Here is a 16,693-nt window from a genome sequence, read left to right on the forward strand (position 1 = left end):
AACATCCAAAATATCATAAATACTTTCAGAAGGAGCGGCTAAAATAATATCATCGACGTATCGGTAGTAAAACAACAGACGACAAGTTAATTGTAAATTAGCTTTTACTATTCCTAACACGTTGAGAAGTTTTATAAGGAGAGGAAAGGATGATTTGGAACACGTTCAGTCAAAATGTGGTTTATAGAATATCCTGTGAGGATTGTGATGCCAGTTATGTTGGCCAAACTAAAAGACAATTAAAGACCAGATTGCATGAACATGTTTCTGATATCAATATAAGTTCTCCATAAAATCTCCATCAGTGATTTCCAACCATCGTATGGTGGAGAATCATAACTTTAAATGGGATAAAGTAGAAATATTGGATATAGAGCCTTCATACAACAAAAGGTTGATATCAGAAATGGTTCATATTAAAAAACAGAAGCATGGGATTAATAGACAAAATGACACGGAGTCTTTGCCGGATTTGTATTCTGACATTATACATTCTCTTTCTCCTTTCTAACATCTTCTGTCCTTTTCCTCCTATTTTTCCGTTTTCCGTTTATCGATAATGTTTTTCTGTTTGACATTTCGTTGTGTGACATCGTTTAAGTCAGATGCTCGTTACCTTTGCGAATTTGCTTTAATAACCTATTAAATTAAAAAGACTTTTTTACTGTACCACAAAATGGACTACATTTTACATTTTTTTCTCATTGTGTATTATGGAACTTTTAAAAGATTTACTAAGGTATATCATCATATTTTTAATTTTTATGTGATTAATATTAATTCTTTTTGTTTACTGTTACTTTTCCAGAACTTTCTTATGACTTTGTTAATTCTTGATAAAAATGACTCACAGCGTATTACACAGAAAGAGGAAAGAATTTTTTGTTAAGGTATTTTAAGAATATTGTAAGATTATGTATTAATTTTTAATTGAAAATGACAGTTATATTATTGTATGATGGCATTGAAAATGACTCAATTGGAGTTGAAACGTTTGTTTTATTTTATTGTATTTTAATTGTTTTTGTATTAAGGTTTCTTATCTGAATTATAATTTTTTATATACGTCATTGACTCTTTGCCCTTCTTTTATACTACCTTTTACGACAAAGGTTGCAAATCATATAGAGAAAATCTTATTTATACATGATAGTTCAGTAAGTACAAAATCTAAATGTGGATCCTGTGTAGATAAAGACTCATATTTCCAAACGTAAAAGCAAATTGAAGGGCGTCAACAATAAGAAGTTGGTAAAATAAATGAGGAATCACAAAGCGTAGCTTTTAATTTTTTAGATTGTCGATCGTAAAATTTAAGTAAATATTTTCTAGACGAGAGAACACATGTTCAAGTAATAAAAGAGAGATCGATGACAAAAAAAAGGGTGCGTTCGACTTGTACTCGCCTTTGTGTGAATACTTGCACATCCTGTCTTCCACATTTACTGTGGAAGAGTTATATATTTTTTTGTTTAGTAGCCGAAAAACATTGGTAACATATATATATATATATATATATATATATATATATACTATCATATATATATATACTAAACATATATATATTAGGTGTTGGAATTAATTCGTAGCGTTTTTAATGAAAGAATGTTATTTATTTCACATGAGCATTAAAAAATACATTAATGAAAGTACTTCCCATCACTTGTAAAACGCTACGAATTCCAACACCTAATATATACTATCAGATCGATGACATGTCGCCATGCGTTAATAGAAGCGCCAATGTTTTTCGACTACTAAACAAAAAAAAAATATATATATATATATATACAGGGAAAGAGATGTTAGATCGAGTAACGACGTTTCCCATGATTGAAAAAAAAAACATCTTTCCGTCGAATATGGCCAACCCTGTATATATATATATATATATAACATTTTTATTCGCATTATTTTGTGTGTATTGTCTTTTACTTCCCATCCTTTGCCTCGATGCGCCAGGAAAAACCATATTGAAAAAACTGTGTCGTATAAAGAAACTTGTACTCTATTGATTCTTCCATCCTTTCTTCACTCATAGCACATTACGCGCGCTCTATCTTTCTCTACATGCAAGCCTTTATTACCGATGCATTTTTGGAAAAAAAAGTGGCGAAATTTTGACGACAAAAAAAAAAGGAGCCTATTGTGTAGGAGCCCGGATCTTTCCCCCTCTTTCCCCGCGTTAGGTATCCCCCGCGCCTACAAGTATTCCCCGCACCCCGCGTTCCCCTCTAGCCCCTGAGTTAGAATCCGCCTTGCTTTACTACTTCAAGTACTATTCCATTAGAGTACTAAACATATCTAGAGAGTACTTAAACATATGTACTTTTCAAAATCCAAGCTCCGCGACCTCTCCTTGTTAGTATTTAATTTCATGTCGGTCTGAATAAAATCTTATTATTGTTTATACATGCTACCTGCAAGAAGCGTTATTGTTCTTACATATACTGAATTATTGCGAAGAATATTACTAAGGCCTCGATGGTTTAATGGCTTAGAACGCTTGTACAGAATACAAGAGATTCGGGTTCAAATCCCGGCCAAGGTAGTTTTCGCAGGCAGTAACGCAATAAATTGATTTACGATTTCAGCACATTAACATCTTTATAATATGATATTGAATCGAAGATTGAGAATTTGTTTCAATTTAATTCAACTTGTGATATTGTTGCAGTAGTTTAATTGCGTTTGATAAAGTCCATAATATCCGTAAATGTATATATATAGGATATATGAGAATAGATATGTAGATAATTCACTGTAAATTATTTAGGCATTGAGAAGCTTTGACCGTTATAGATTTGAATATGCTTATACTTAGTATTTATAGTTTCTATTTCCATACTTATATCGCTTTAAACTTGGAAAACCATTCCAAGGCACTAAATTTCTCTTAGGTGCGCACAGTTCCCCTAATTATGTTATTCGAATACTCTATAAGAGACTTTAACGATAAAATCATACATAAATCACAATATCAATCGATTTTACTCTAAGGTTATGTCGAAATTAGTATAACAGTGGAAGAGTAGAAACGGCATGCACTTTAATATTTCTGTATAATTACATCACAACTTGTCCTGGATTATCAATTATTATATTTTAATTATTGCTTAATTAAAAATTTATTTCAAGAGATCAATGAAACTGTATGTTATTTTTTATAAAGTGAAGATTTTAAAGGAATAGTTGAAATTATGACATAATAACAAGATTTATTAATAAAACATTCAATATCGCTAATTTATTTCATTATTGGCTATCAAAAACTGGAAGCGTTTTTTATTTCTAAAAATGCGCAATTCGCTTTAAAATACTTTATTACAGCATAGCTGCAATGTTTCTACGGAAATACAATACTTTATTTTTTATACAATATTATCATTTGCTGTTTTGAGTAATATTATAAGTATATACATATATCTATGTACTTTATATACTAATTATCTCTCGTCTCCTATACAATATCTTATAAATTATTGGTTTTCTGATATTTCTGACATAATACATTTATATACAAAATGATTTGAATAATCATACTATAAAAATGATATAATTTCATTTAGAAATGCGAAAATGATTATCATATCTTTTTGCGTCTCAATCTGGAAAAAAATAACGTAACCAAAATGTGTCACTCTCGAATTGTTAAGCCTGTTCTACAATGCGCTTTTTGTTTCCTGTTTCTTGCTTTCTAGCTTTTGCTTTTTCTCCTTTGCAACCGTTTTATCAACAATTATATTTCTTGCTTCTTTCAAAATTCGTTAATTTTTATCTCGGCATAAAACAAAAAATCGGATAAGAAGCAAAAAGACAAGACGTAAAAAATAGTAAAAAGCAAATAACTAGAAAAAGCACATTGTAGAATAGGCTCATCACTTAAAAAATTTTTTTAAGATTTCTTATATTTTTTAGGATATTACAATGTGAAAGTTAAAATAAAGCACACATTCATACACACACACACACACACACACACACACACACACACACACACACACATGCACGCGCATATGTAATATTTAAAACAAAATTACATTGTAATCCATATATATTGCCTGCGATCCTCAGCTTTTGTTATCCGTTGACATATTAAAATGGATCTGTTTTGTCTTCTATAGTCTACATTATTTTCGAAAAGATCAAAATAGAGCACATGTAAACGATCATTAACTTGATGAAAACTAGAGCTTACGTATCTGAATTGAATGAAAGAGATTTAATTATGTTTTTCATTAAAATTAAAATATATATATCATATACGTATATTATAATATCATTGTGTTAATAAATAATCAAAAGTCGGGACTAATTAAAATTAGGACTTTCTTATTTGTTTTTTATGTTTTATTACATATTATATTTACTATATATGGGTGTAATAAAATAAACTTTTATCATTTTCCCATTTATTAGGTGTACAAAAAAGTTCTGAGCTTTTTTTGTAAAATTCAATCTTTATTCAAAAACAAACGAAAAAATATTAATCGGCGAAATATTCTCCGTTTGCATCAACGACCTTTTGCCATATTTCGGGGAGCTTGCGAATTCCTTGACGATAGAAACTCACCGGCTTCGAAGCGATAAAGTCATCAATGCATTTTCGTATCTCTTCTAATCTCACGAAATGTGTATCAGCCAAATGATGCTGCAGCGATCGGAATAGGTAGTAATCGGAAGGCGCCATGTCTGGGCTATACGCCGCGTGCGGAAGAAGTTCCCAGCCTAACGCAAAGATATGGTCCTGAGTCGCTATCGCAACATGAGGTCGAGCATTGTCATGAAGCAAGATCACTTTACGACGTCCTTGGCCAGTAAGTGGCCTCTTTTCTTCTAATGCATCGCTCAAATTGGTCAATTGTTGTTGGTAGCGGTCTGCCGTGACTGTTTCACCTGGTTGTAACAACTCGTAGTACAACACACCCTTCCAATCCCACCAGATACAGAGCAAAACCTTCTTGGCGTGGATATTGGGCTTTGGCGTCGATGTCGAAGGTTGACCAGGATCAACCCATGATTTTCTACGTTTAGGGTTATCATAAAGAATCCACTTTTCATCGCCTGTAATGATTTTGTGCAGAAAATCTTTTTTCCGGAACTTTGAAAGTAAAGTGAGTGCAGTGTCACGCCGTCGATTTTTGTTGTCTTCGGACAATTCATGCGGAACCCATCTGCCTTCCTTCTGAACCTTTCCCATCGTATGTAATCGTACGGAAATGGCTTGCTGCGTAACGCCAAGCTGTTCTGCAAGCTCCTTTTCAGTTTGCGCAGAGTTTATATCCAGCAGTGCTTGCAATTCGTCCGTTTCAATTTTTTCAGGGCGTCCAGCACGCGATTCATCTTTAAGACTGAAATCCTCCTTGGCGAAACTTTTGATACCGTCTTTTACATGTAGCATGACTTACAGCGTTCTCTCCATATGCAGCACAAATCATTGCAGTGGCTTCAGCAGCATTTTTCTTCAGATGAAACGCGAAGTGGATGGAAAATCGAATATGCTCTTTTGTTATTGCCATCGTGAACACTACTGATTTTTGAGGTTATGTGCATCAAACGCCAAACCGTATGGCATTTTAGAAGGCCAAATGTTAACGCTTTAAAAGGACGGCCGCAAAAGGACGGGAAGATATATAAAATTTAAATTGTTATTTCGGTTGTATCAAATCTAAAGCTCAGAACTTTTTTGTACACCTAATAGATTATCAGTAGCAATACTATAAGAATTCTGAATCAAAAGCGCGAGGGATGCGGACACGGGGAATACTCGTAGGCGTGGGTATGACGTCACGGGCGCGGGGGAAGGGAAACGGCAGTGTGGAAAAGGTCCTCGGTCAAAGACATTCGTGGTTATGTAAACATTGACTGTTTATATAAATATCAAATATTAATGATACGTATCGCCGCCGCCACGAACTCCACTCCCTTCCTAAAAATGCATCGTGGACAAAATATTTTAAATAAAATATATAATTATTAATAATAAAATTCTTCTCCGCATCCTCTCCTTCCTCCTCCTCCTATCTCTTCCTTCTTCTCCCCCTCCCCATCCTCCTCTTCATTTTAATAGTCATTCTCCTCTTCCTTCTCTTGCCCCAATCGTCAGGGCGCTAAGGAGATGAAATACTTAAGTTAAGCTCATTTATTGTATGGAATAATTGCGATATCGCTTCAGCAAGATATTCTGGAGGGGTAGGAGAAGGAGGATCCTCCAGGATTCCTCCGGCGGAGACGCTGTCTTCTTCCTCCTCTTCCTCTTCCTCGTCTTCCTCTTCAGTCTCAGCCATGAGAAAGTTCAGGAAAAAAAAAATTCGCTCAACAGATGGAGGAGGCCCATCATGAAATCCACACATTCTTGAGAACTGATATTAAAATTTATAGGCAGATCATCTATGTATAATTCTTCTTCCTTTTTGTCTTCTTCTTTTTCCTCTTCAATCTCTTCTTCTTCTACATCCTCTTCCTCTTCCTTTTCCTCCTCTTCCTCCACTCTCATCAACCTTCACAATTTCGCCAATCTCGAAAACGTGATGGAACAACTCAATTTCATCGACATAGTAGTTGAATGATATCAATTGCAATAGATCTATCATTCAGTCGAACGAACGGATCTGAGGAGGAAGAAGCAGTTGCCACAACTTTATCTTTTTGTTGTTTATCACCTATTGTTTACAGATAATAAAACTGCACTGTAAAAATTACTTTTACTTAATCACGTACACGTGCAAAAATATTCCACCATTATGGTGGAATACGCTTGCTTTTATAAAAAATCACTCGCGTAAGAAAAAACGAACGCAGACGAGACTTGACAAAAACTGACACTGAAAATCATCCTTCGCTACGGTGAAACTGTCCAGGATATTAGTTACGGGCGGCCTAATATTAAACTTTAGATTATAAGTATTAGCTGACTGTAGAACTCTAGACGCGTTAAGAAAAACGATGGCTTTATTTATATAAATCAAGATATTTATATACTATAAATCAAGTGCGACGGCGCGTCGAGGCATAAAATATGATGGATGGATGGGAAGCAAAGACAGTACATATATATATATATATATATATATATATATATATATATATAGTGATGTGACAAAAAAAATTTTATTTTCACATTATGTTTTTCATACTAAAAGCTAAAGTTAATAACCCGCAATCGACGAGCTAATGCTTGTCGAATATATCACTCGAATATAGCGTTCTTGTTCTAGCTGCTAAACAAAGCACTGTCAATGATAAAAGTATGAAATCATATTGCGTTCTTGCAATTCTTTCTTTCAATGCTAGAAGCGCCGATAATAATAGTTTTCTTGGAAGAACCGCGAAATTGGTGACATGTAGCGACGCGGTAAGAGAAGCGTCGATAACGATATTTTTTTCTAGGTGAAGATCGATGACACGCCATCGATACTGCAACTACAATAGAATTGGAGAAAGGGACAAAGAAGTCGTATAAAATATATAATAGGTTATAAGCGCTCAGTTCCACAGTTGGTGTCCTGGAAGACGAACGAATTGGTTGCAATAAGAATAATGGAAAAAGTATGGTTTATCATCGTGTAAATGTTGAGAACATAGCCAACGTAGTCGAGTATATTAGAAACGTGGATCCGGAACAGTTCGCGAATATTAGAGATGAAGAAATGTTGTGAAGAAATGGAAATAGATTTTGAAGAAATAATAATGGACCAAGATTCCGACAAAGAATGTTATCCAACAATACTGGTTATGCTAGTGATTTGAGCGAGGACAATATCCGATCGTTGAGAAAAATTCGTATTTTCTCCGGAAATCCATGCGTTGAATGATCATACTAAACAATGTGCGATCCACTGATACTACACAACGGATGATTTTAGGATATGTGCATCGTGTATGATTCGTTTGGTTGACACTGATGTTGGAAAAATGTATTTCGTCAAAAAGCACGAGATCGATTATATTGATGCACTAGACAGTGGGTTTTGCTTGAATTGCAGAGTGCCAATATACATTAAAAATCCGTGCAATATGTGTCCAATCCGTACAGTGAAAAAAACTATTGTGAACAGTATTGTGAACAGTATAGTGATACATGGATCCCGATAAGATAATAGAACGAATAATGATGGAGAATCATAGAGACAATGAACGGTATAGAAAAAAGATGTGATGCACGGAAATCCAAGAGAGATATATAAGTGATGTGCGAATATCACCGATGCAGTTCCTACGCGATCGAGAGTTAGGAATATGCGGTGAGCACATCATGAAACAGGCATTTATTAACGAAGAGCCTGTTTGTTTCTGGTCTTTACTCGCGCGGCAGAAAGTACACGTAGTTATGCAACGAACATTGTAAGAACTATGGTTTTGAAAAGAGATATAAAACTCGCAGTTTAACAGACAACGACTATTCTTGTGTGTCGAAAATTGCAGTGAAGACCAATCGTTTCTGTTGCAGGAACATTGTGATTCATACGGATGATGAAAAAATAGTCGAACTATCAATAGCTGGCGATGCACATACGCTGAATTACCATCGCGAGAAGAATCCTGCTGTAAAAAAAAAAAATATTTTCATATGTGATGATAAATGCTATGAATGTGACAAGTGTCACTCCGTCTTCAAGTGTCATAATAGTACAGTGCTAAATTACTATAAAATAATAGATATAAAGCGGTGGTGCGGCCAGTAAAGAATGTGTAAAAGAATATGTAAAAGAATGTATAAAAGAATGCGGGCTATGAACGAATCGCGTGCAAATGCTCCGTGGAAGAGTGCGACGTGACCTAAAGACTGAAAAAAAACATGGAAAATCACGAGCAAGTGGAATGCGAATTGCTAGAGCAAAACGGCCAGGTCGTTACTCTGGTGGAGTGTTTCGCGTAGCTGCAACGATGTGACGAGTGCATCGAGCAACTCGAAGAACTTCGCCGTGTCAAGCGTTCGCGCCTCGCCGTTGGACAACGCAACGAGTACGCAAGTGGCGATGAAAGATCTTCCGTCTGGCAAGAGATCGACACTGCGTTCGAGAATCATGTTCTGACTGGTGGATATTCAACGCGCTACACCAAGTTGCGGTTTTGGAAGACGCGGGTAATGTAGTGCTCGAGCGAATGCGAGACGCTGTAGAAAGACACGATAGTGTAAAAGTGAATACCGTGTTTAATGGTGAGTTTGCGGCGAATGATAAACATACCATCAAGAGCATAAATACAAAGAACAATGAGATATATCGATGCATCGATTTGTGCGAATGGTACGAGCAGCGCGTCATCGAGCACGTTGGCATCACTTGAAGGATAGACTTGCAATAGCGGATAGACGCTACCGCGAATCCTTAATTTTATTGTCAATGTGAACAAACTAAATCCCATGCAGGATGCCACACTGATGTACCGCAAGAAATTATGCTGAAGAAGGCGATAATCAATGTGAAATCCATAGACAATGCATGCTTCGCGTGGTCGGTGATTACTGCTCTGTACCCCGTAGAAAAAAATGTGAATCGTAATTCATTGTATTCACATTATACTACAGTGTTAAATCTCGCGGGCATCGAGTTTCCAATGACTTTAAAGGACATTCCAAAATTCGAACGTTTGAATGTGGTGTCGATCAACGTGTACGGAATAAAAAATAAACAGATTTTTCCTCTACGCCTCATCAGTGACAAGAAGGAGAAGTACGTCATCATGCTGTATCTGGAAGATCCATGTAATGATGGTGTCGCCCACTTTATGTGGATCAAGAATCTGTCCTGTCTCGTGAGACCACAAATTACTAAGGACAAAAAGAAGAAATTTTTCTGTGATCGGTAAGTGTAATAAAAAAATTATAATTTTCTTGAAATAATAATAATAGTAATAATTTCTTTTTCAGATGTCTTTATTATTTCAGTGCGAATAAAAAATTACAGTCACACGTAGTGAATTGTGGCAAAATGAACTGCCGAGCGAGGACTACAAGTCGAGTTTGGGAACCACTGCAATAAGGAACGAGCTGCTGTTCATCATCTATGCCGATCTGGAGTGCGTTTTATGGAACAAGGAAAACGCATCGTCATACACATATCAACAGCATACGATATTTAGTATTTCATGCGATACTCATATGATGACGCGTTATCAGTTTCGTCGCGATAAAGACTGTATAGCGTGGTTCACGCGACAACTCCAAGACTTGACGCATAGCGTGAAAAATATCGTATTCGCTAACATGCCCATGATAGTGTTGTCGAAAGAATAATGGGAGAGCACGTAGCGCGACGCGTTGTCACATCTGCGAGAAACCGTTTGCCCCGAACGACATGCGGGTACGATCTTTGTCATTTCACCGATAGATACCGAGATCCAGCGCATGCAAACTGCAATCTAAATTATAAAAATTCGCTATATATTTCGGTCGTATTTCACAATTTATTCATCTACGACGCACATTTTATAATTAAAGAAATTGCTACCGTATACGATCAACATGTAGATTTCCTTCCTATAACGAAGGAGAAATACATTTCACTAAACATGTCGATAGCATCAAAGATAAAAATAAAAATAATTTTCAGAAAAATTGTATAAAATTAAGGTTTATCGATTCTTTCAAATTTCTAAGTACGAGCCTTGATAAATCGTCGTATCTCGATAAAGAAAAACTAAAACTTATATAGTCAAAATTTTGCAAACTTAGCGCCGAGGATTTTGATTTTCTTACACGTAAAAGCGTCTTTTCATACAAATACGTTGACTGCGTCGAAAAGTTAGAACACACGCGCTTATCATCGCGTGAATAATTTTTCAGTTCGTTGACAGGCGACACCATATCTGAGAGCGAGTACAGTGATCTGTACTTGAAAATCGATTTTTATTAGCCGACATTTTCGAAAATTTCCGCGAAAATTGTGTTGCAAGTTACAGTCTCGATCCGGCGCATTACTACATTTTATCTAGTTTCACGTGGGACGCCATGCTGAAACATACGCGCGTAAGATTTGAGTTGCTCACCGACATCAATATGGTTCTATTCATCGAGTGCGGTATACGCGGTGATCTCAGTCAATGTTCAGACAAATACGCGCAGACTAATAACAAATACATGCGTTCATACGATTCATCGAAACCATTGTCGTACCTTATGTACTATGACGTGAATAATCTGTATGCCGAATTCGTTCACCGGTTATATATTCTCGAGGTTGATCTCGAGTATCCGCAGCATCTGCACGATACTGACCGGCATACTGACCTATCTTTTTGCCCAACGCGCGATAAGTCGCCCGGCTAGCGCGAAGATAAACTTCTAGTGATAATGTACGATAAACATCGTTACGTCATCCATTAACCTGCAACAATGTACTCGCTACGGTCTTCGCGTGACAAAGATTCATCGGGTATTACAATTCGCTCAATTCGATTGGCTTCGTAATTACATTGAAGTCAATACACAATTTAGAACGCGCGCGAAAAAAAAATTTCGTAAACAATTTGTATAAATTAATGAAACGTAGCAAAACTATAGAAAACGTTCGAAATCATGTAGACTACGATATTAGAAGTACAAGTGGTCCGACTGAATACATTTGTCATATGCAGCCCTGTAATTATTTTAAGTCAATTAACGCTTTCGTTATTAGGTAGCGTCGTAAATTCAAATACCCAAACAAATATGTCAGCTTTACGTGTGATGTAAACACGTAATGTAGTAAAAAGCAGTTTTTGTAAAAAGCCTAAATATAATGGGGAAAAAATGTATTGCGAATTGCAATAATAATATAGGCTCTTTATTCTCAATGCCGAAAGACAATACATTATTCCACATGTGATGTAAAATCTTGGCAGCTGCCGAGATTTAGAAAAAAAAAACATTTTATATGCGAACAGCATTTCGACGAAAGTAAGATTAAAATTGCAATAATAAAGGGCAAGAATGGAAAAATATTATTTAAAATTACTGTTTATGTAATTTTCATGAGTGTATATATTATTTTACTAAATATTTTTCTAATTTGTATAGTTTTTTTTAATTTTTCTTTATACTCGAAACTTTTCTATCAAAGTTACTTTAATAGGAATTATACATTTGTATATGTTTCTAAGACTAATGATATCTATTCTTACAGAAATCTTTTCCTTTGCAGGAAAATCTTAGTGAAAAGTGCTATTCCATCGATTTTTGGAAATAAAATTATACATTTAAATTTCTCAGATGAATATTGATTATATGCATACTTTATAATAAAATAAAACTTTGGTTTTATTCATCGATAATTTATAAATATAAAAATATTGTTTTGCAGAAGCTGTTCATGTTTAAAAAAATAATGAAAATAATTTGATTTCTGAGCAGCAAATAGAAATTACAAACAATAGAATCGATGTTTCAAAACATGTCGAATATTTTAATAATGATAACTGTTCATTGCAAATATTAACCATTAAAGGAAAAGATAAAAGTTCTAGCAATATGGATCAAAAACTGATTTCTTTTTTAAACAGGATAAACAGGACATGACAGATGAAATTCCTGCCGACAATACAGACTTAGAAAGTATATAAGTATTAATTCAGTATATATTTATAAGTGACATTAATTGATAATATGAACCACATGAATTGTAATTTTAATTATTTTAATAAAAATCTTGTCAGTGATGACACAGTTCTTTTTCTCTATATTCACTGGAAGAGTGAAAGTACAGCTTCCGAATGAACGATGGAGTTGTCGTTTGAGTTGTTCGTAATCGATCGAGTTGTCGTTCAGTTATGGCGCGAAGTAATCCCTTTCCAAGTTTCTTCTTCTGTTTCTTGGACACCAACGGTGCGATTACATATTTGTACTTGTATCCCCTGTTTCTCAATAATCGACCCTGCGAATGATGCTTGTGTTTGTGCGCGTTCGTCGCCAGAAGCATGCTCTTGTACTTGTGCATGTCGTCTTCCTTTTAGGGGAGCTCATCAGGAATTCTCTTAAAAATCAACTCGTAAAGATCGGGTGTATCGTACGCCATCGATAATTATGTTGTCCGCATCATCCATGTCGAAACATTTATTGCCAAGTATCAGTCCATCTTTGTGTAGGTAAACACCGTACACATCATCTATACCGCTCTCTTTATCTCACGCTCCCCTTAAGATAGCCTTGACTTTTACTCAGCGAGCTCGCAACGCCTCTCGATCTTCTGATGTTTCCAACCGATTTTAAACCTTCGTTGTGAGCGAGTCATCAGTTGTTTCAAAAACGTTTTCTAATGACTCTATCATCGGTACGATCGTCACACACAGGGTGGAGGTTATCAGCTGTTCGATTGTGCGATTGATGATCGGATTTACGCGGGGTTGTGGAACATTCGAACGTCTCGCTTGCTTCTTCTACCATCTCGTCCTCCTCCTTCTCACGCTTGGGGGCAGACACCGCGTAATTGTCGAGTGACTTTCTCTTTCGCGCGCACGCTGGGATTGGCCAAAAGTCGCAGCAGCTCGATAAGGCCTTGGTCTACAATCAGTCGTTGTGGGCATGCGCATAACATTGATTTTTCGTGCCCGCTGTTAATATCGGCTGCTGGATGTTATTTGGATTCAGGTCCCATCTTTTGTGACTAACGACATCCAACAGCCGACTTGATTGTAGACAAGACCTTATAGGTTTAAAATGTTTGTTTAATGCAATGTCGTCATCGATTCTATCGATCTTCAAAGAACGATGTTTCTTGTGAATCGATTCGCTCGTCTTCTCAATCTCCCTCGCGATTTTTTCATGCAGCGCACATCTGCTACGTTCATTTCTGCCAAAGAAATTCGACAATGATTGACCACGTTATGGTATATCGCGAAATCCGTTTTTTGTATCTACCGTTTGTAAGTGCATTATCCTTGTCTATCACCAGAAATTCATTTTTGTTGCCAACAGTCGCGGTATAACGTACAAAATTCATCGTACGACATGTCAGTATTCACGTGATCGTTGTAAACATGTTTCAAGTTGGTATTATCCTGTTTGAACAGAATCAGCAGATTTGCGTTATCAGAGATTTAAATGTCCTCGTGTACGTTTGACAGAGATAAAAACAGTCGACGTTCGCGTGACATCTATCGAGAAATATTGTCTCACCACATCCTGCTTGTCGCATGCCACGTCATTAAAGATAAAAATAGAATTTAGCCGCGCCTCGCTTGGTAGAACGACGTCACTATTGGAGAACATAAAGTATCTGATTTCCTCGATAGGTAAACAAATTTTCAAGATATCGATACTTTGGCTATTGCAACGATTTCGAGTAAACATACACGTTCTCGAAACGTACGCCGAAACGTTCAGGCTGTCGAGCAAGCTTATGAGAACATTGGGTTTATCGCAATTCGACGGGCCGCAAATGATCTCGCGTATGGTACTCAGTAACATTTCGCCATGCTTGCGCTTCTCCGCACTGCCTCCCATTATTCACGATTTTGTATCATAATTCGTGACGCATATCGTCAGCTGTTGCCGCACGAATCTTACGTTCGCACAGACTACGCGCTCTTGAATACTTATTTAAAGGCGTGCGAATCCGCAAATCACGCAGTAGCAAAATGTATCTTGCGTTGTATCATTCTTCCAACATTCTGAACTTGAGCGTCGAGTAGTTGCAGTATATATCAAAGGTCATACTGTTACGTGTATGATGACTATATCGAACACATGTGGGACAAGTTTCCGGAACACGTGATGCACAAGGCGGATCCAGAGGTTCGGACCTATTGTTACTAGGATACTAGGTTACTAGGACCTATTGTTACGTTGCTACGGGTTTTATAGTCGTGGCACTGATATATAATATAATATAATAAAGGCTTGCATCTAAAATAAAAGACTGTAGAAAATGTCAGCGTCGCGTGGTGGTCTACTGAATCAAGCGATAAACGCGCTTCATTTCGAGTTACATATCAGTTCTAGGCTACCAGATTTGCGGGCCGACTGGACACGGCGTGCCGAGAACACGACGTTGCGTATTCTCAAAATACTAATTTCATCTATAGACGGCTGACAAAGTACTCGCCGACAAAGCGCTAGGACGCTAGCGTCACGCGAAAGATTCGACTTTAAGTGAGAGAGCCGTCTCACAGCAATAAAAGCCAAGACTAAGAACATGGGCATGAAGTCGAAGAAGAAGATGAAGAAAAAGATAACGAAAAAGCGGATACTTCCAACGGTGAAACGAGATAGCGCGTTACCGTTTCTGCCAATATTGGGCGCGCTCAGGTCCTTAATCGGCGGAACGGCCAGTGTAAGCGATAAACGATAACAAAGCCGCGACGTCAGCTCGAGGAGCTGCAATGTCACTATCGTGCGATGGAACAGGACCGCGGATTGTATCTCGCTCCGTACAAATACGAATGCGGATTGTATCTCGGCCCATACAAACGTGAACAAAACGTAGCAACGAAGAAAAAAAGAGACGATAATAATGCCTTCGGGCACAACTACTAATGTACAATTGAACGAACTCGCGAGACGTATGCGTATTTTAGAGATATTTTCATGCGTAACGCGTTACCGATGAGCGGCGCGCGCCGAAATGAAAGCGGTATCATGAATCTAGACGATGAGACGGGGTCCGGTACTCACTGGATAACGTATTTGAAGAAAAATCGCGTGTAGTTTGATAGTTTCGGTAATCTCCGACCGCCCAAGGAATTGATGCGATGTTTCGGGAACGGTGTTACGACGATAAAGTACAATCACGCGTCCCGTCAGACGTACAATCAGAGCTTCTGCGAACAGATGTGCCTGCGGTTTCTACAATGGTTAATGCGCGTAAATTTAAAAAGCTCGAGATGCCAGAAAATTTCAGTATTGGTCAAACGGTTTTTCCGGCATGTCGCTGATGCTGGGCGGGAGAAGCACGCCTTCGCGGTGAACTATTATATTTTCTCGCTATAGATTTGAGTGATGACGATTACGAGCTCGATTTTGAGATTTGTCATATGATATCAAACGTGAACGAATCGAACAACAAATTTTATTTTGTCAAAGACGACGCGGAAATTACAATTTCCAAGGGTTCGTATGAAGTGCGAGATATAAACGAATTTTTGAAACGTGAGATTTTACGGAAATCGCGCCGCGACGCGCTTGAAACCGTTGATGTAGTGCATAGTGATAACAGCAACAATAACACCGATGACGATGATGGCGAGAGTAGAGAATACCCGATTACGCTTCGCGCAAACTACAACACAATGAGATGCGACACTAGATGAGCGTACAGAATAAACTTTGACAAGCCCAATAGCATCGGATCGCTGCTGAGATTCTCATCGAAGCGTGTACTGCGCCCGCAAAGATGGTACGAATCGGATCATACATGTCGAGCAACATAATGAACATAAACGTTATTCGCGTAGAGTGTAATATACCGCGGGCGAGTACACGCAATAGCAAAGGTAGACACGATACATGAATTTTTGCTGATCATGCTGCCAGAATATAGGATATCGGAACGACTGTAGATCATTTACCTGCCAATCATCGCACGGAGCATTACGGATCTAACGATATGCATCGTTGACTAGAACAGACGATTGCTCGATTTTCGAGGAAAAGAAATTACTGTTAGATTACATGTACGAGGGCGACAGTGATAACGCGAGCTTAAGACGTTTATGCTGAAAGCATTGTACGCAGAGAGACAACGCATTCTTTACAAGCCGATGACAGCTCGATAACACT

At 37.2% G+C, this 16,693-nt stretch overlaps 1 protein-coding gene across 2 annotated transcripts in view; it reads right to left on the bottom strand.

Annotated features, from left to right (window-relative positions):
• The window catches only part of LOC147906873 (uncharacterized), an 83,709-nt gene that overhangs the window by 46,031 nt on the left and 20,985 nt on the right, over positions 1–16,693 (bottom strand). The window contains exon 2 of one of the 2 annotated variants that reach the window (XM_087415054.1): positions 4,041–4,202. The exons of the other annotated variant lie outside the window; for it this stretch is intronic. Within the exon in view, the coding sequence (XP_087271180.1) occupies positions 4,041–4,202 (162 nt within the window). The remainder of the gene's footprint in view (positions 1–4,040; positions 4,203–16,693) is intronic. 2 annotated transcript variants of the gene reach the window in all.

The sequence above is a fragment of the Acromyrmex echinatior genome, chromosome 17 (assembly GCF_024713525.1).
Source record: "Acromyrmex echinatior isolate Ae372 chromosome 17, ASM2471352v2, whole genome shotgun sequence".
Lineage (NCBI taxonomy): Eukaryota > Metazoa > Arthropoda > Insecta > Hymenoptera > Formicidae > Acromyrmex > Acromyrmex echinatior.